At 57.3% G+C, this 19,350-nt stretch overlaps 3 protein-coding genes across 3 annotated transcripts in view; 2 read left to right on the forward strand and 1 right to left on the reverse strand.

Annotated features, from left to right (window-relative positions):
- Positions 1 to 19,350, forward strand: part of QRICH2 (glutamine rich 2) — a 159,731-nt gene that overhangs the window by 20,491 nt on the left and 119,890 nt on the right. The gene's annotated exons all lie outside the window — the stretch shown is intronic.
- Positions 640 to 1,755, reverse strand: AANAT (aralkylamine N-acetyltransferase). The gene is made up of 3 exons (XM_004592883.2): positions 1,543 to 1,755; positions 1,192 to 1,346; positions 640 to 945 (listed from the first exon to the last, which is right to left on the reverse strand). The coding sequence occupies exons 1-3, from the start codon at positions 1,706 to 1,708 to the stop codon at positions 640 to 642; spliced, it is 627 nt and encodes a 208-aa protein (XP_004592940.1). The 5' UTR covers positions 1,709 to 1,755.
- The window catches only part of UBE2O (ubiquitin conjugating enzyme E2 O), a 44,679-nt gene continuing 38,129 nt past the window's right edge, over positions 12,801 to 19,350 (forward strand). The window contains exon 1 of the mRNA XM_058676560.1: positions 12,801 to 13,243. Coding sequence (XP_058532543.1) covers positions 12,848 to 13,243 — 396 coding nt within the window. The 5' untranslated portion in view covers positions 12,801 to 12,847. The remainder of the gene's footprint in view (positions 13,244 to 19,350) is intronic.

Consider the following 19,350-nt stretch of genomic DNA (forward strand, 5'->3'; position numbering starts at 1 on the left):
TGAGACCTCAGGCTAGAACCAGAAGCTGGGGACTTCCGGGGTGGAAGTAGCGGAGCCCGCGGGACAGCAGGAACCAAGCAGGAGTTCTCAGAGACCAGCCTGGGTCACGTGGAAGAGCCCGGGCTCCTTTGAGAGGGATGAGTTGAGTCCTTCCTCCTCTCCCTGCCCCCAGCCAGTTCTCCCACTTGCACCTGCTCCCACCTTCGCTCAAACACTGGGGGGGCAAAGGTGGAGCCTGCCCGCCAGCTGCCCCCCACCTCACCTGCAGCCCTCCTCACCCCATCACACTGAGGAGCTACTGAGGACAAAGCTGTTTTATTTCTGAGGAGCCAGGGCAGGGCCAAAGGGACTGCTGGGAGAGACAGGAGTTGGGGCACATGTGGGGCGCTGTGGGCTACGAGTAGGTGCCCAACCAAACACTTGCTACCCCTAGTCCTGCACCCTGAGACCAGGGCCAAGGGCAATGAGGGCGGAGTGGTCATGAGGCTGGCAGGAGACGGGTAGCCTGACTGAGGGCAAGGAGGAGGCAGGCCAGCAGGGGGGGAGCCCCGCTTTGGTTAGGGACTCCTTCCCCTCTCCTGGGGCTGGGGAGTGCTGTCACACTCAGCCAGGCTGGGGCAGGGCAGGGCACCTGCCTGCTCAGCAGCCACTATTCCTGCGCAGGCGGGCATGACCCCGCACGGAGCACTGGAGCTCGGTAAAGGCGAGGGAGCCCACGGTGACCGCACACGGGCCCACGGTGCAGAAACCAAACCTCTCGTAGAAGGGCACCAGGCCGTCCTCACACATGAGCACAGCCCGGCGCACAGCTGGCTGGCGGCCCAGGTGCTGCAGGTAGCGCCACAGCAGCACCGAGCCCTTGCCCTGCTGCCGGCAGGTGCGGTGCACGGCCAGCACGTGCAGGTGTGCCATGCGGCCGCCAGGCCTGTGCAGCGTCAGTGACTCCTGCAGGGGTGGGCCTCTGCTGGCACCTGCTCCCCCAGGCCACTCAGCCCGGCCAAGAGCAGATGGCCAGGCTGCCTCCGGTGGGGGCTCCCAAAGAGGCTGGGTCGAGAGAGGCCTGGGACTGGAACTCCTCTCCTCCATTCCAAGGGAGGAACACACCACCACCACCCCTTCCCCAGTTCCAAGGGAAGAAGATCCCACCCCTTCCCTGGTTCAGTTTGTTTCCTGTGGAACCCTGCCCCTCACCTGCGTGAGTCTCTCCTTGTCCCAGAGCGAGCCAATGATGAAGGCCACCAGGCGGCCCTCCTGGAACCAGCCCAGAGACAGTTCTGGACACAGGGTCAGGAAGTGCCGGATCTCGTCCAGGAACAGGGGGCAGCTGCCTGACACAGAGATGAAGGCTGCAGGGGGGAGGGGGCAGGCGTGGGTGGTCACTGGGCTGCCCGTGCCCACCAAATGTTCACCTGCAAAGCCCCCTGTCCCCAGCAATCAGGGCTGCTGCTCCCCGCCTTCCTGAATCCACACTTGGGGGCTGAGCCCCTGGGGCCCTCGAGGGTCTCCTCCCAGGGAGCACTGGGCCAGAGCAGGGCTGCCCACCTTCGCGTTCGATCTCGAACACGCTGACCGCGTCTTCAGGGCTGAGGCAGCGGAACTCACTGGCAGGGAGGGTGTGGCGTCGCTGGCAGCCTGGGGATTCGGGGGTGGCCCGGGAGGGCGAGCGCAGGGCCTCGGGTCTCGGGGGGTAGATGCTGAATGTGGACATCCTGGTGGCTGCTGCCTCCCTGGGGTACTCTGGCTGAGGCACCGACCTCCTGTACCTGTCGGAGCAGCCAGGGTCAGCGGTCCAGTTCCCATTTCTGATGAAGCAGTGCATCATCCAGTCTCTGAGAGTTGGAGCTGGTAGGGGGTCCTTCCCAGGTGCTTGTGCCCCAGGGAGGCTACCGGAAGTTGCAAACCCTAGACTCCCTCACCTACTTTGCATCCTGGAGGGATGGGAGTGTGGGACAGCCCTTCTGGGTGAGCCCTAGGGGCCAGTGGGGGGAGATGGGCGGGGCTCAACAGAGTCGAGTAACCCCCAGTGCAGCTGCTTGCCCCAAGGAGGGAAGGCGCCTGAACTCCCTTGGCCCACTTCTAATTCAACTGTGATACCCTGGCCCCATGCCACCATTCCTGGGGTTGTGACTCTGGAAGGAGCCTGCCCTGCCCTGGGGTGCCAGATGCTATGGCTGGAAGATGCTGGGAAAAGCCCTTTAATCAGGGTGGCCATGAATTCCCCCCATTTATGCACAACACACACACGCAGGACTTGGCTGGGGTGGGGTGGGAGGGCAGGGAACGGGGCGCACACCAAGCACCTCACAGACTCCCATGGCACCCCAGATGCACAGTTCTTAACAAGGTCACCCTGCCCTCCGCTGCAGACTTTACCCCATGGCTTCTGCCTGTTCCCCTGGTCTAGAAGCTCAGTCCTAAAGGCTGGGGACCAAGGCTGCGGAGTCCCACTTACCAAGACCGTGGGAAGCAGCAGCCCTGGCTGTCTTCCTCCGCAGAGCCAGGCAGTCACCTGGAGGCTGTGACAAGTGCGGGAGCCCTGCTGCCTGGCAGGACGGTGGCAGGTGTCTCTGGCAACACGTGATGTTCTGTGCAATGTCTAATCTCCCCCGCACCCTGCATCCCGAGCTGCACCAAGCAGGTTAGCAGGACACCCAGCCCCGCCCCGCCCCAGGCAGCTTGGGGAGGAGACAGATTTCACAGCAGCAGCTGAGGCCCTGGAGTTAGAGACGATCACACGGGGCTCAGCTGGCCACTGTCCTAGCAGCTGCAAACCCCAGCACGGCCAGGAAGCCTTCTTGGGGCCATGTGCTCCCATCCCACCCGCCTGGCCTGCAGCCCCAGCCCCCTGGATCTCTAGGGCATGGCTGCCAGCTCAGACAATCTGGACAGTGTGCACTACCCCCTGAAACTGGAGCTCACCACACCCTGCAGGCCACAAGTTCAATGCTCCCTGTGCCTAATGGAGCACAGGAGACCGGGACTGCGTGTAAGCAGGGAACAACCAGGATGTCACTGACCTGCCACAGAACAGCCTCTGCACTTTGCAGGTGAGGGGACAGAAAGCCAGAGCAGCCGTGAGGGTCCGATTCACACCTACGGGGCCAGGATGGGGCTTCATGGGTTACAGGACATTCAGCTTCCCTGTGAGTGGGGGAGGAAGGGGATATGCACGCAGCTGGCTGACCATTCACTTCAGCTGTTGTCTCCTTTAAGCTTAAATACCCCCACAGCATTGCTCTCCCAAGCCATTTCCAAGGTTGTCTATCCATTCCCTCCGGAAGCTCAGCCTCTCTGTCTCCTCTTGCACACAGACCTTCCCTGTCCTCCTTGCCTGGTCCTGCCTTCTCCAGGATGCAGGCATCTGACTCCACGCCCCAGCACAGAGACCCTAACCACTCCCTAGTCCCTGATCCCCTGGCCCTGCAGGCGCACTCTTGAGAGCCGCCAGCAGAGGGCGCGCCGCTCTTGCCCTTGGCCCTCGGCTGAGGCCAGCACAGACTACGTAGCTGACCTTGGGCTGACCCATGATCCCTGCAGGCACCCTTTCTTCTCCGCCTTCAGGACCCTTAGACGGAAGCCCTGGGCTCAGCTACTGCCTCACTCGCCTGCCACTCAGCGCGTCCCAGTTCTGCCCCTATGCAAACCCGAGACTGGAGCTCCTCGGCTCCTGGTTGGGGCCTGGAGTGGGGTGAGGGGGAATGGTTGGTATTCCAGAACTTCTCCCTCTCTCTCTCTCTCTCTTTTTTTTAAGATTTATTTATTTATACTGGAGATATACAGACAGGAGGAGAGACAGAGAGAAAGATCCATCTGCTTATTCATTCCTCCAAGAGGCCGCAACAGCCGGAGCTGAGGTGACCAGGAGCCAGGAATTTCTTCCAGGTCTCCCACATGGGTGCAGGGTCCCAAGGTTTTGGACTGTCCTCAACTGTGGCACCCAGGCCACAAGCAGGGAGCTGGATGGGAAGTGGGGCTGCTGGGACACAAACCAGTACCCATATGGGATCCCAGTGCGTGCAAGGTGAGGACTTTAGCCACGAGGCTACCAGGCCAGGCCCTCTGGAACTTTTTTCCAACTTCCAGGGTCCCTGCAAGGCCTCTTCTGTCCCTTCTTGCAGTCTGGCTCCTGAGCACCCCCTGGTGGTCCAGCCCAGTCGCTGTGTTCGGACAGCTGTTGTCACTAACTCAGAGTGGACCTAATATTCCTGGAAAACATGGCTGGACATGGGAAGGCGGAGGCTTGAGCAGGGCTGGAGATCCAGTCCTCAGTGGGGGATGGAAGGAACGCCTCTCCTGGTGGACGGAGCAGGGGATGGGGATGGGGAGGGTAACAGATACCCCACTGACACATAGGACAGCACAGAGACAGGGCACTCAGGACAGGACGTTCATGACCAGGACCAGGCAGATGGACTGCGTTCCACCCCGGAGTGCCTGGCTTGGCCTCCCGGCTCCCGGTGCCAGCTTCCAGCGAGCGTGGCCTCTGGGAAGCACAGGGGACACAGCCCCAGTACTTGGATTCCTGCCACTCATGGGGGAGAAATGACCAGAGCTCCCAGCCGCAGCCCCTGCCACTGTGGGCATCCGGGACGTGACCTGGTGGGAGGGCTCACTCTGTCTCACTCTGTGTCTCTCAAATAAGAAATACTGGTAAGAAGCAGAAAGAGGAGGGCTGGCGTGGTGGCACAATGGGTTCAGATGCCCCCATGCCATCTTGGAATTCGGCTCAAGTCCTGGCTGCGGTGCCTCCCCCAGCTTCCCGTTGGTGTGCGCCCTAGGGGGCAGCTTAAATGCTCCTGGCCCCTGCCCGCCCCTCCCCCAGCAGAAGCAGAGTTCCTGGCTCCTGGCGTAGTGGTTAAAGTCCTCGCCTTGAACACACCGGGATCCCATATGGGCGCTAGTTCGTGTCCTGGCAGTTCCACTTCCCATCCAGCTCCCTGCTTGTGGCCTGGGAAGGCAGTGGAGGACAGTCCAAAACCTTGGGACCCTGTACCCGTGTGGGAGACCTGCAAGAGGCTCCTGGCTTTGGATTGGCTCAGCTCCAGCCGTTGTGGTAGCTTGGGGAGTGAACCATTGGACGGAAGATCTTCCTCTCTGTCTCTCCTCCTCGCTGTACATCTGCCTTTCCAATAAAATAAATAAACCTTTAAAAAAATAAATATAATTTATTTGAAAAAGCTATGGGGGGCGGGGAGAGAGAAAGAGGCATGGGGGGCCACCACCTTCCACTGCTTCTCTCAGGGCATTAGCAGGAAGCAGGATTGGACACGAAGCAGCTGGGACGTGAACTGGTGCCTGCTGGAATGCTGGCATCACAGGTGGTGGCTTCACCCACTGGGCAACAATGCAAGCCCTGTCTGTGGTGGGTTTTGTGTTGTAAGACTGGTAGCATCTGTCTCTAGACCATGTCTGCTGACAGACAGCGCACTGTGAGTACCTGCCCCAGCTCGTGCAATCCTCCCCCTCAGACAGCTGCAAACAAATCAATCTGCCCGGGCTCGGCAGTGTGGCCTAGTGGCTAAGGTCCTCTCCTTGATCCCATATGGCTGCTGGTTCTAATCCCGGCAGCTCCACTTCCTCTCTATCTCTCCTCCTCTCAGTATATCTGACTTTGTAATAAAATAAATAAATAAATAAATAAATAAATAAATAAATAAATAAATCTGCCCAACACAGCGGCCTCAGGAAATGGCCTCTGATGGGGGCCACACTGTGCACTAGTGAGTAAAGCTGCTGGCTGTGATGCTGGCATCCCATACGGGTGCTGCTCCACTTCCCATCCAGCTCCCTGGTAATGTGCCTGGTAAAAACAGGGGCAGCTGGCCCCCTGCCCCCCACGTGGGAGACCCAGGTGAAGCTCCTGGCTCCTGGCTTCAGCCAAACGCAGGCCCAGTCTTTGCAGCTAACTGCCAGAGGATAGCAGAGCTCCTTCTTGTTGTAACTCTGCCTTTTCAAGAAATAAATTAATCTTAGATGTCTTGTGTGAGTGAGTAGTCTTGCCAAATTTAGCAAACGAATGTAGAAGACACCCAGTGAAATTTGTGTTTCAAATAAACAACAAACAACTTAAGATAGCAGCATGCCCGTGCACTAGCTGGAGCTCACTGGGACGGTGTTTACTCAAGGGTCCAGTCGCACGGGGCTGCCTGGCGGCCCTATCTGTACAGTCAGAGAGGGAGTGGCCAGCATAGACTGGCCTCACGGGGCAGGAAGGGAGCCAGGAGGGCTAGCATGCTGTGAGGGGACCTGTGAGTGTGGGTGGGGCCTGGGCCCCTGGACCTCCCATCTGTCCCACAGCCCTTCCTGCTTCGGGGCCAACACCCAGGCCCCCTGCTCCCCATCCCGAGATCCAGACCTCAAGTCCTAGGGTAGAATCCGGGGGTGTAGAAGTTCCCCAGGTAAGCCACAGGTGACCCTGCTGTTCTCCCAAAAGGAGGGGCACATCCCATCCCCCTTGTCTCTCCTGGGCCAAGAGGGCCTTGGCCACTGTGGGCGCGGGGGGATTCACAGCCTTTTTGACCCAGGCAACTTTCTGCAATTGGAATCTTTGCCTCACATGTCAGATCAAGCGAAGACTAGTCAAAACTCCCTCAGTTACACCAGGGGACCTGTCAGGCACAGGGCAAGGGGTGATGTGGGCCCCACAAGACCCCATCTGAAGGCCTCCATCTCTGCCTCCTTTTGCTGGTCACATTCCTGGCGTGGCTTGTGCCCGCTCCACCTGCCGGTGGAAACTTGCACGGCTATTTATTTTATTTGAAAGGCAGAGAGAAGGAGAGAAAAAGACAGAGTGCTACATCTTCCTCTGCCACTTCACTCTCCAGATGGCCACAACAGCCAGGACTGGGCCAGGCTGAAGCCAGGAGCCAGGGGCTCCATCCAGGTGTCCCACCTGAGTGACAGACGCCCTAGCATGTAAGTCATCTGCTATCTTCCCAGGAGCATGAGCAGGGAGCTGGACAGGAAACAGAGCAGCCAGGACTCCAGCCAGCACTCCCCTGTGGGATGCCAGTGCCTCAGTAACGGCTCAACCCCCTGCAGTGCTGCCCCCCAAGCAGGAAGCCTTCTCCAGGCTTCCTGGAGGACCCTGGAGCCCTGCAATGTGGAAAATGTTCCCGCATTGACCAGCTCTCCTTCTCCAGGTTTCCCACCTGACCACTATGTCCGGAGTCCTCCAGGTCCGAGTGCCTACACTCTTGGCTCCACTGGAACACGTTGCCCACAGTGGACCCACAGTGACTCTGGGAGAGTTCTGAGTACCTACTGTGTGCTAGCTGCTAGGCTACCAAGATGAAGACGACGTGGTTCGCTGGCAGGGATGGAGGGGGATGCTCAGATGCGAAGGCCTGCCCGAGCTGGATCTGCTGCAGTGAAAAGTGGTTTGGACAGATGCAGGGGTGAAGTGGAGGATGAAGATGCTTCCAGTGCCGGCGGGCGCCTGAGGCCAGAGCATGGTGCACGCCTACTGCATGGAGAAAGAACAGGCGGGAAGGCGAGGGAATTGGGCCACAAAGGGCCATTCTCTGGGGGAGCCCAGAGACCCACACAGCCAGCTGACCCCCATGTCTGATGAACATTTGTGTGTTTTTTTTTTTCATTTATTCCTGAAACAATGTAGCAGGTAGATCAGGTGGCCCACCCAGTCCCTGTGAAGGAAGGGGTCAGAGTCCCAGCACAATAGCCTAGTGGCTAAGGTCCTTGCCTTGCACACTCTGGGATCCCATATGGGCTCCAGTTCTAATCCCGGTGTCCCCACTTCCCATCCAGCTCCCTGTTTGTGGCCTGAGAAAGCAGGAGAGGACGGCCCAAAGCCTTGGGACCCTGCACCCGCGTGGGAGACATGAAAGAAGCTCCCAGCTTCTGGCTTCAGATTGGCTCAGCTCTGGCCGTTGCAGCTGCTTGGAGAGTGAACCAATGGATGGAAGATCTTTCTCTCTGTATGTCTGACTTTCCAATAAAAATAAACAAATCTTAAAAAAAAATTAGGGGGCTAGGGACTGATGGACAGGTGCCCCAGTCAATGCTTCCAGGCAAGTGCCATGAGAAGCCATTCCCCACAAAGGCAGCGTCGTGACTAGTCCCACTAAAAGGAAAGCCTCAGAAGTGGCAGAGCCGGTGCGGGGAGGAGAAGGGCACACAGCCACCAGCAGAGCGGCCAAGGAGCTCAGGGATGGGGCGGGCCACCATCTGGGTTTGGACTACCTCAGGGTTACTGCTGACAGGCAGCAAGCTCAGGGTAGGGGAGGGCAGGTCACACTGCCATCAGTCAGCAGGAGACCTTAGGGCACAGAAACAATATTCCCGTGGCTGTCACATCCTGGAAGTGCCTAGGAGTTGGTGCTGGGGAGACCTGCCTGGGAGTGGGTACGAGAGGGTGGTATTCAGGGTGCCTCGCCCTTGGATCTCCATGAGTTGGGCAACAGGAAATAGGCAGCAGTCATGGCTCAGTCCTTGCACTGTGGTCCCAGGTACCACCTGTCTGGCCCCAGGGACTAGGACCCCCTGCTATAGCAGCAGTTTCAATGGCTAAGCACCACTGCTCCCCAGCATCCTTGGGCCAATCCCACCTGAGTGGAAGGGGCCTCTTAGCTGTAGAAACACCTGCTACTCCAGCATCCCACTGGCCCACCAGGCCATAGGAGGGCTCAGGACTTTGTCACTCTAGCATCTTTGGCAACACCACAGGGTCCCCAAACACCTACTCCAGGGCAGAAAGGGTTCTGCTGGTCAGCCTGGACTTGCTGGCCCAGGGAGGCTGGGCTGGAGCTGCAGCGGTGACGCTGGGTGCCTCAGATAGGGGCGAGTCAGGCCTGCTTCCCCTAGATCAGCTCCACTGCCTGCACTGTGCCCACCCCATACAGCCAGGGGAGTGGCTGCCTGGCTGGCTGCCTGACACGCACATCTGTAAACAGTCTGTTGCCCACAGCCAAGCCACAGGGGGGTGAGGGCGCAGGAGAGGGACTGAAGACTTCTCCCTGAGACCTAAGCAGTGTATCTGGGCATGTGCGCTGGCCGGCCTGTTGCTTCCTCCCTCAGCAGGGCAATGGGGGTCGGGTAGAGGAACCCCAGACCTTTGACCTCCAGCTGTGTGAGTTCCAACAGTGCAGCAGCCACAGTCCCAGGCGAAGGGTCACATGCAAACCCGCCCCTGCCATGCTGAGGGGGCCTCTGCCATCAGGCTTCCTGGCTGGTTCCTCATCACCTGTGCACAGCAACTGGTGCCGGCAGGATGTCCCAGCCCAAGGAGGATGGCTAGTGTTAGCTCTGCTGACAAGAAGCCGCAGGCTCAGCACTTCACTCAGGGCTTAGGCATGAAAGGACATTTCCTTCTTATTTATTTAATGAATTCAAAGTGACAAGCACGGGCCTAAGATAGAAAACGTATCTTAAAAAGGATTTATTTTTATTGGAAAGTCAGATCTAAAGAGAGAAGGAAAGACAGAGAAAGATCTTCCATCCTCTGGTTCACTCCCCAAGCGGTCACAATGGCTGGAACTGAGCTGATCTAAAGCCAGGAGCTTCATCCGGGTCTCCCACATGGGTGCAGGGTCCCAAGGTTTTGGGCCGTCCTCAACTGCTTTCCCAGACCACAAGCAGGGAGCTGGATGGGAAGCAGGGCTGCCAAGATTAGAACCGGCGCCCACATGGGATCCCGGTGTGTGCAAGGTGAGAATTTTAGCCACTAGGCTCCTGTTCCCGGCCTTATTTTCTTTTTAAAAAAGATTTTATTTTTTATTTGAAAGGCAGAGTTATAGAAAGGAGAGAAAGACCTTCCATCTGATGGTTCACTCCCTGAATGGCTGCAATGGGGCTAGAGTTGAGCCAATCCAAACCAGGAACCAAGAGCTTCTTCCAGGTCTCCCACGTGAGTTCAGGGTTCCAAGGACTGTACCATGCTCCGCTGCCTTCCCAAGCTCTTAACAGGGAATTGGATCAGAAGTGGAGCCGTGTAGCTGTCCCGCAGCGATGGACTTGGTGCATGGAGCCGATAATAACATGTGGACCCTGACTGATGGTCAAAAGCCGTAGTTTATTAGTGGCATCAAACTTTATACACTGAGGGCCATACAGGATAAGGGAGGAAGTATTGAGCTCATCAACAAACCATCAATGCTTTTGTTTGGAACTCTTTTGTCTTGTGTATTCCACCAGGTGTTCTCATATACATACTGTCCACTCCACTGTTCTTATGCAAATGATATCCAATAAGGTACACAAAAGGTAGCCATTTGGTTATTCTCCTCCAAATATTATCCAACCAACTGTAATCCTGTGCTCACTGACCTTCTACGGTCACAATGTCCTCCTACAGAGCCGCTTGGATTTGAACCGGTGCCCACATGGGCTGCTGGTACTGCGGGTAGAGGCTTAGCCTACTGTCCAGGCACAGGTTCCTGAGTGCTGCATTATCAAACCTTCTTGCTAAGCTGTTAGTGATGATCTTGCAGAAGAACAGATTTGACCGAGCAAGTGAAAAGCTAGCCCTTTGCTAGTCTTTCTTTCCAGCTAGGAGTCCATCCTCTGAAAACCCATCTAAAGCTTTTGAAACCTAGGTGACACATTGCATTGGTAGAATTTCCTTTTATACTGTGAAATGACAAGGTGGAACAGACCAGCCCAACCACAGTCTTGCTATCTGGAGTTGAGTGCAGGCAGGGCTTTTTGAAATATTACAATAACGGTCCAGCTCATTCAGGGGAGTTTAGGCCAGGCATGGTTCCACTTCCTCTAAGCCCCCTGCTGAAAATGACACAGAAAGTGCTCTCACTCTCTCTCTTTTTTTTCTTTTTTAAAGATTTATTTATTTTTTTTTTCTGCAAAGGCAGATTTACAGAGAGAAGGAGAGGCAGAGAGAAAAAAATATGCCATCGGCTGGTTCACTCCCCAAGTTGTTGCAACGGCTGGAGCTGAGCCAATCTGAAGCCAGGAGCCAGGAATTTCCTCTGCATCTCCCATGCAGGTGCAGGGTCCCAAGGCTTGGGGCCATCCTTTACTGCTTTCCCAGACCACAAGCAGGGAGCTGGATGGGAAGTGGAGCAGTCGCAATATGAACTGGCGTCCATATGGGGTCACGAAGCTTGCAAAGTGAGGACTTCAGCTGCAAGGCTACTGCACTGGGCCTGTCTCTCTATTTTCTTTTCTTTCCCTTTTTTTTTTTAGATTTCTTTTTTTTTTTAGATTTTTTAAAAATTATTATTAGAAAGCCGGATATACAGAGAGGAGGAGAGACAGAGAGGAAGATCTTCCATCCGATGTTTCACTCCCCAAGTGCGCCACAACGGGCCGATGTGCGCCAATCCGATGCCGGGACCAGGAACCTCTTCCGGGTCTCCCACGCGGGTACAGGGTCCCAAAGCTTTGGGCCGTCCTCTCCTGCTTTCCCAGGCCACAAGCAGGGAGCTGGATGGGAAGTGGAGCTGCCGGGATTAGAACCGGCGCCCATATGGGATCCCGGGGCTTTCAAGGCAAGGACTTTAGCCGCTAGGCCACGCCGCCGGGCCCTTCTTTCCCTTTTTTAAAAAAATGTATCCAACTGGCATCCATATGGGATCTCAGCGCATGCAAAGTGAGGATTTAGCCACTAAGCCAGAGGGCCGGGCCCACAGGTAGTGCTGTTGTCACCTGAGTTTTACAGGTGAGAGAACCAAGGTGAGGGTCAGGCATTTAGCCTCACTGTTTAGATGTCCCTCATTCTGGGGCTGGCACAGTGGTGTAACAGGTAACCCTCTGCCTGCAGCAATGGAACCCCTTATGGGCACAGGTTGGAGAGCTAGCAGCTCCATTTCCTACCCGGCTCCCTGCCAAATGGTCTGGGAAAACAGCAGAGACTGGCTCAAGTGCTTGGGTCCCTACATCTACATGGGAGACCTAGAAGAAACTGCTGGCTCCTGGCTTCGGATCAGCTCAGCTCCAGTGGTTGCAGCCGCTTGGGAACTGAACCGGCAGATGGAAGACTTGGTTCTCCTTTCTGTGAATGCCTTTCCAGTAAACATAATTTTTTTCAAAGGTTCATTTATTTGCTTGAAAGGCTGAGGGAGAGAGGATCAGAGCAAGCAGGATCTTCCATTCACTGGGTCACTCCCCAAACAGCCACGATGGTGGCAGTGGCCCCAGACGCAGGCTACCTTCCACGGCTTTCCCAGGCGCTGCAGCAGGGAGCTGGATGGAAAGTCAGGGGACTTGTGTCCCTCATGGGGGCTGCTGGCACCGCAGGCGTCAGCTTTACTGGATGCACGACAAGGCAGGGCCCGAGTCCCTGGAGCCATGATGTTTGCTTTTCTTTCTTCCTGCCTTTTTGTTTTGTTTTGACTCTGCTTCAGCACCTCGTGGACCAGTCCACACGGAGTCACTTCCTTCCTAACGCCCTACACTTGCCCATTACAGCCTGGCTCAGCAGCAACCTCCGAGTTGCTTTGGAGCTATTTAAGGTGTTATTTGCCTCCCTACATAAATTACACACCTGGAAAGGCAGGTATAACCTCGTATGGCCTAAGCCGAGACTGGGACAACTCATTAAAAGTTGTTGAGTCTCCTCCGCCCCGTCGGCCTGTCCCCTTGACCCCGGGGCAACCCTGAACTTCCTCCTCCTGGACCTGGAGCCCCTCGGGCCTGGCTCGGCCTCGGCGTTGTCCAGCGTCCGTCCCTCTCCGCCGGACGCCGCTCCCTCGGCAGCATCTCGAGCGTCCCCTAGCGACGAGGCGCTGGCTCCTAGCAACCGCATCCCGGCTCCCTGACGACGGACGCACGCAGGGTCACGTCAGCGCGCCGCGGCCCCGCCCCCGCGCCGCAGGTCCCGCCTCCCCGCGCCTCGTCCGCCGCCGCCGCCCGAGACTCACGCAGAGCAGTTATGGCGGATCCCGCAGCCCCCGCGCCCGCCGCGCCCGCCGCGCCCGCCCAGGCCCCGGCTCCCGCTCCCGCCCCGGAGACGGCGCCGACGTCCGGCCCGGACTCGACCTCCGGGCCCTCCTCAGACTCCGGCCCCGAAGCCGGCTCGCAGCGCTTGCTGTTCTCTCACGACCTGGTGTCGGGCCGTTACCGCGGCTCGGTGCACTTCGGGCTGGTGCGCCTCATCCACGGCGAGGACTCGGACTCGGAGGGCGAGGACGATGGCCGCGGCAGCTCGGGCTGCTCCGAGGCGGGCGGCGCCGGCCACGAGGAGGGCCGGTCCAGCCCGCTGCGCCGCGGCTACGTGCGCGTCCAGTGGTACCCGGAGGGCGTCAAGCAGCACGTGAAGGAGACCAAGGTGCGGCCGGGCGCGGTCGGGGCGCCAGGGGAGGTGTGGGGGGCAGCAGAGCCCTGACCTCGGGGTGGCCCTGCCCCGTGCCGTGCCACTGCAGTGGCCGCGGAGGCTGCGCTCCATTGCAAAGTCATTGTACCAGCTCAGGGCGCACACGCCAGCCGGCCTGGGACCGGGCCCTGGGCTTCCCGGCTCGAGGGGGAGGGGACTTGCACGGCCATCGTCCTGCAGCTACTGGGCGTGCACCGACTCCCCGAGGGTGGGGTGGGGGGCCTCCAGTGCAGCGCTAGGCTGTCCCACCCCCCCAGGAGCAGCTGCCTGCTGCGGCATTGTGCTCCCGCCCCGGGCAGGGAGGGGTCGCAGCAAGCCAGGGCTGAGAACCCAGTGTGCTCCGAGGGCCCGGGAAGTTGGGAAGATGTGGGTGAACAGCGCCTTTGTGTTTTATCTTGTAGCCTTATTTTCATGGCTGCAGAGAACTTTGTCCTGTTCTCCGGTCAGGACCCAAGGTCTCAAATGGTACTGGGGTGGACAGGGCTAGCCGCCTCTGGGGTTGACGGCTGCTCAGGTGCTTTCGGACTTCTGGGGACAACAGATTTATGTTACAGGACTGTGGATGGAGGAGGGTCCCCGATTTGCAAAGCCTAAAGCCTGCAAAGTAAACATCGGATTTCCATATGGTATTGGGGTGCCTCTCAGTTTTACAAAACAAAGAAGTTTGTCATCAGAGACCTCAGATCTTGTGCCCCGAGGCTGGCGGGTTGGGTGGCTTGTTTTCCCGAGTGTGAATTCCTGTCAGTGAATCTCACACACACACACCACTACACCTCACACCCCTCCTTCCTGGGCTCCTGCAGAACAGCTCGGGTGCAGGTGCAGAGTCAGACCTGCCCGGTGTGGTGTGAGGTCCCAGGAGGTTGAGAGGTTTGATTTCAGAGGGGTTCTCGGGGCTTCCCTCACCCTGGGAGACAAAGGCGGTGCAGGAACCGGGCATCACTCCATGGGGGAGTGGTGGTGGGGAGGTTGTCTGAGGATGGCTGGGCCGGGACAAGACCCCACTGCAGAGAAGAGCCCTGTGGCACCAGCAGGGTCTTTCTCTTGCTAATAAGCCTGCACCCACATACAGCAGTGCATGCACTGGACATCCCTCAGAAGCGGAAATCAGGCAGCCAGTTCCACTGGCTGGGTATCAGTCCATTGGCAGGAGGAGTGTTTGTAGAATACTCCTTTCAGCAATGGACTGCTTGTGTCAGGGAAAGAAGCTGCTGTGGGGGCACGCCCTCATTGTCTCCCCAGCAGGTGCTGACCGGTGTCTCTCTGGGAGTTCCCCTGTGTAGCCAGGGCCGCCGCCTCTGGAGGCTGGTGGCTTTCGGAACGTGCTCCCGCCCTGGGCCTCAGGGACGCAGCCTCTGGGTGCTGCCGGGCTCCTCGGTTGTCCTTGCTGTCCAGTGTGACTTGGGTGGTTGGCAATGTTGATGGTTCTGCTCCATCCGCCATGAGGAGCCCCGTGGATTCCAAAGACCCATTTCTTGGAGCTGACTGCCACCTGAATTTGAAGACACCAGCTAGATTTAAGAACTGCCCTTGCAGGTGGGACTTGCTCAACTGTTTTGCCGGCCCAGTGGCAGGGGTTCGGGTTCCTTAGGCTGTTGTGGCTTCCAGCTTAGCAGAAGCCAAGGTCACAGGCATCCCGAGAGGTGAGTGGGCAAGACCCAGTTCTCTCAGGGCTTGAGGGTAGGTGTGGCTCTTGGCGCAGATGACCTTGGTTCCCTGAGCGTGCGGCTGCCCCCAGGGTGGGAGGACCTTGCACCAGTGTGAACAGGCTGACCCTGGCTGCTCGTCTCCTGCTGGTGTGCAGCAGAGACCCTCGGACCGAGCCCAGCATTTGACATGAGTCCAGGGACTGTTTTTCAATAGTGTCCATTGAGTGTGGAGCGTGTTTTGTACTTTGCACGTTCGCTTGCGGAGGGTGGTGGGTCAAGGCCTGCGATTTGCGTTGTTCATGAGCAAGTTGACCAGGAGAGCTAAGAGACTGGGCAGCAAGTCCTGCCCTTCTCGTTACCTCTGTGAAAATGAGCAGCTGAGGCAGAGTTCTTCCGTGAAGACTTGCACTGAGAGCCGCCGGGACTGAGTTTCTTTGGGACTGGGTGGAAGTGGGGGACTTTGCCTAGAACACAGCCCCTTGTCTCCGTGGCCTCCTGGTCCCTGCAGCTCCGGCCCTGCTAACCTCACACTGCCTGTCGCCCCTCCCTACCACAGGTCCTTCTTTGCGTAAAGTTCTGGAGTAAAGCCAGAGGCCTGTAACCCCCTCATCTTCGTGAGCACCAGCCAAAGCTGGTGGGTTTTTCTGGTCTCCCCAGCCCGGTTTGGACAGGGGCCTGCCACCCACCCGCCAGCCCATCCGTTCTGCTGCAGCATCCCTGCTGTAGTGTTGCCTTGGAAGCGTCTGACCGTGTCCCCTTCCCTGCTTCTCCCGGCTCCAGTGCATCAGCCCCGACACTCAGCCTGTCCCCGTGGCAGACGCAGAGCTTCCACAGCTGAGCTGTCATGGTCACCCTGTGTGAGCAGCAGCTGCGCTGGCAGGTCCCTCGGGAATTGGTTTTTGAGTTTATTTTTGGCTCTTCCTTAGGCCAGCTTTTCCCAGGGGAAGGCCGTGAAGGCATAGCATCCCAGCACATGAAGTTTGACTCACTTGTCCAGGTGCTGGGCCCTGGTGATGTCATAGGAAGAAGTTACGTAAGGTGACCCGAGAGGCGGGACTCCGTGCGTTCTGCGTGCATGTAGAATGCCAGCATTTGGGCCTCAGTGCCCGCAGTGCCCTCTGTGCCTGTGGCAGGGCGCTGGGGCGTTTTGGCCAGATGAGGTTGTGTTTCACAGTGTGATTGTAAGTCTTCTTTGGCTGCACCTAGCTCGTCATCATGTCACCTCTGCCGAGCCATTGCCTCATGTTCCTCTCTGCAGTGCAGGACAAGGCAGGCTGTCTGGTCCTGAAAGGAACCCACACAGATGCAGGTAGCCAGAAGGGTAGCGTGGTGGCCCTGTGGTTATTCATAGCATCCTGTCCCCCTCTGGGATCACAGTGTGGTGTTGGGATAAAGGCAGACACTGTGGGGGAAAGGAGATGCTGGCATGATAGCCTAGTGCCTGAAGTCCTTGCCTTGCTCGTCGGGATGCCATGTGGGCTCCAGCTCATGTCCCAATGGTCCCACTTCCCATCCAGCTCCCTGCCTGTGGCCTGGGGAAGCAGCAGAGGAGGCCCAAAGCCTTGGGACCCTGCACCCATATGGGAGACGCAGAAGAAGCTGGCTCCTGGCTTCAGATCAGCTTGGCTGTGGCCACTGCGGCCACTTGAGTGAACCAGCGAATGGAAGGTCTTTCTTACTGTCTCTCCTCCCTGTGGATCTGACTTTCCAGTAAACAAAGATAGAAATCTAAAAAAAAAAAAGACACAGGGCCCGGCGGCATGGCCTAGCAGCTGAAGTCCTCGCCTTGAAAGCCCCGGGATCCCATATGGGCGCCAGTTCTAATCCCGGCAGCTCCACTTCCCATCCAGCTCCCTGCTTGTGGCCTGGGAAAGCAGTTGAGGACATTGGGACACTGCACCACACGTGGGAGACCCGGAAGAGGTTCCAGGTTCCCGGCTTTGGTTCGGCGCGCATCGGCCCGTTGCGGCTCACTTGGGGAGTGAAACATCGGACAGAAGGAAGATCTTCCTCTCTGTCTCTCCTCCTCTGTGTATATCTGGCTGTAATAAAATGAAGAAATCTTTAAAAAAAAAAAAAAGACACAGGGAAAGCCCAAGCCAACAAAGAGGGTTGGGGATTCCTAGTTGATGGTGCCACCAGGTGACCAGGTGGATTTCCTACCGGATAAAGCCCAGCGACACTCGTGCAGGGCCCTCTGTCCACTCGTGGAGAGTCCAGTAGAGCACATGGGTACTGTGGCTGGTGTGGAAAGAAGTGTGGTGGGGAGGCTTTCCAGGGCCCAAGGAGTCCTTGAAGTTCCCAGAAGGTAGGTGTTGGGTTTATGCAAGAAAGGCTGGTGGTCTGCGGCCCATGTATTGTCAGGTAACAAGGAAAGCAGAGAGCGCGGGCACTGCTTAGCGTGGCACGCTGGGCATTGCGTGTTTTACATAATCACACAATTAGGTGCTATTATTAGCTGCTTGGTTCAGAGGAGGAAATTGAGGAACTGAGAGGGTAAAGGTCACACTGCTGCTAAGTGGAGGAACCTGAGCCCTTAGAGCCCAGGAAGGCGTTTCTCACCTGAGGATGTTTGAGGAGCCTGCAGTTGGAGGTCTTCCTGGAAGAGGAGGTGGCCAGGAAGGGAGAGACGCCCCTTGTACCCAGCGGTGTGCTTCTGTCTTTAGCCACCTGCCCTTTGGCCACCCCCAGTCACTCTCAAAATCCCTGTTAGGGCACATCTCTAGAGAGCCTTGGGACACCCCTCGGCATGTCTCTGGGGTATGCCTCCATTGTCTGACTCACTTAGTGCTATCTTAGCCAGGACCAGTGTGTGGGGCTCCACCTTGACCTGACCCCTGTGCTGCTGCTGCCCACCTCCTGCTGGGTGCTGAGTCATGAGACAGGCTCAGGAGGCAGCCTCCTGTCCTGCTCTGCACACTGGAGTTCTCCAGGTGGACATTACGGGCCTCTGAGTCACCCCACTCATGGTTACTTCTGCTTTTCTCGGTTTTTGGTTTTTTTTTAAGAATTTTTTTTTTTTGTTTAACTGCAAAGTCAGATATACAGAGAGAGGAAAGACAGAGAGGAAGATCTGTCCGATGGGTTCACTCCCCAAGTGGCTGCAACAGCTGGAGCTGAGCCGATCCGAAACTAGGATCTCCCACATGGGTGCAGGATCCCAAGGCTTTGGGCCGTCCTCGACTGCTTTCCCAGGCCACAAGCAGGGAGCTGGATGGGAAGTGGGGCTGCCGGGATTAGAACTGGCGCCCATATGGGATCCCAGAGTGTTCAAAGCGAGGACTTTAGCCGCTAGGCCCTGCTTCTGCTTTTCTCTTTCACTTTGCTATTTTGTCAAGAGGATTTTTTTTTTTTTTTAATTATTTGACCCACTATTGAGCTTCATGGAATACCATGGCACCTGCTCCAGGCTGGGACTCTTGAAAAAGGGCACACGTTGCTATCCGCATCAGCTGCCTTGAGGTCCCTCTGCAGCTCTTCACCCACCCCAGGCTGGGGGCCTGCTCTGTGCTCTGTGGTGCAGGCTGCAGCCTTCGCGGTCCCCCCTCCCAGGGGTGGGGTAGACCTGGCACATGCTGCCGGAAGTGGATGACCCCAGGGGAGGGGTGAAGCCAGCGGGGAGCGTTTGTGAAGTGCCCCGCAGTTTGCAGGAGGCTCTGGCCTTGTGTGCTGAATGGGACTGTGCTGTTTAACCATAGCTGCTTCCTAAGGCTCCGCTCGACCAGTGCAGGGCTACTGCCGTGTGCATGGCATGGCGTGGCGTGGCGTGGCGGCCAGCCTCAGTGGTCTGTTGGGAGCCACCTCACGTGTGTATGGTCACAAGGGAGCTGCAAGTGCTAACTGGCATTTTTGTTTTCCTGTAGCCGAGGATAAAATAGGGTCACGTTCATGGCTAGTTTTCTGAATCTCTGCTTCAAGGTTGCTTGACCTTGGTTTGTCGTTTGTCGCCCTCGACCCAGGCTGTGTTGAGTGAATTCTTGGGTCACCCAGAGCCCCCCAACCTGCCCCCCCAAACGTTGTATTCTTCTGCGGCAGTATTGTGAAAAGCACATCTATATGCCCCTGAGTGATCCGCCCATCTGAAGTGTTCCGCTGGCAAGTGTGGAAATGAATGTCCTTTCTGGGCTAAGTCTGGTTGGCTATTTGGGCAATTTCAGTGTGTTTGCATATTTTGAAGGACTGAAGAAACACTATTTGGCAGCTTGGTCAAAGAGTGAGACACTTGCTTGGTCACTTTTTGGTTTAGATTGATAACAGAGCTATATTTGGGACACAGTCTGTGGCAATTTAAAGCTTTGGAAAAAAAAAATGAAGGTACTGAGTCATGCTTGGAAAACGAAAAGGCAGGCCGGCCTACCCACCAGCCAGTCGCGAAGCCAGCACAGCTGGAGAGCTCCCTCAGAGAGCATCCTT

Source organism: Ochotona princeps, chromosome 17 (genome assembly GCF_030435755.1).
Source record: "Ochotona princeps isolate mOchPri1 chromosome 17, mOchPri1.hap1, whole genome shotgun sequence".
Classification (NCBI taxonomy): Eukaryota; Metazoa; Chordata; class Mammalia; order Lagomorpha; family Ochotonidae; genus Ochotona; species Ochotona princeps.

Coding starts and splice junctions, on each gene's coding strand:
- AANAT (XM_004592883.2), bottom strand. CDS start 1,708: ATGTCCACATTCAGCATCTACCCCCCGAGACCCGAGGCCCTGCGCTCG. Junction 1,347..1,542: donor GTTCGAGATCGAACGCGAAG/GTGGGCAGCCCT, acceptor TCCCCCCTGCAG/CCTTCATCTCTGTGTCAGGC. Junction 946..1,191: donor ACAAGGAGAGACTCACGCAG/GTGAGGGGCAGG, acceptor CCACCCCTGCAG/GAGTCACTGACGCTGCACAG.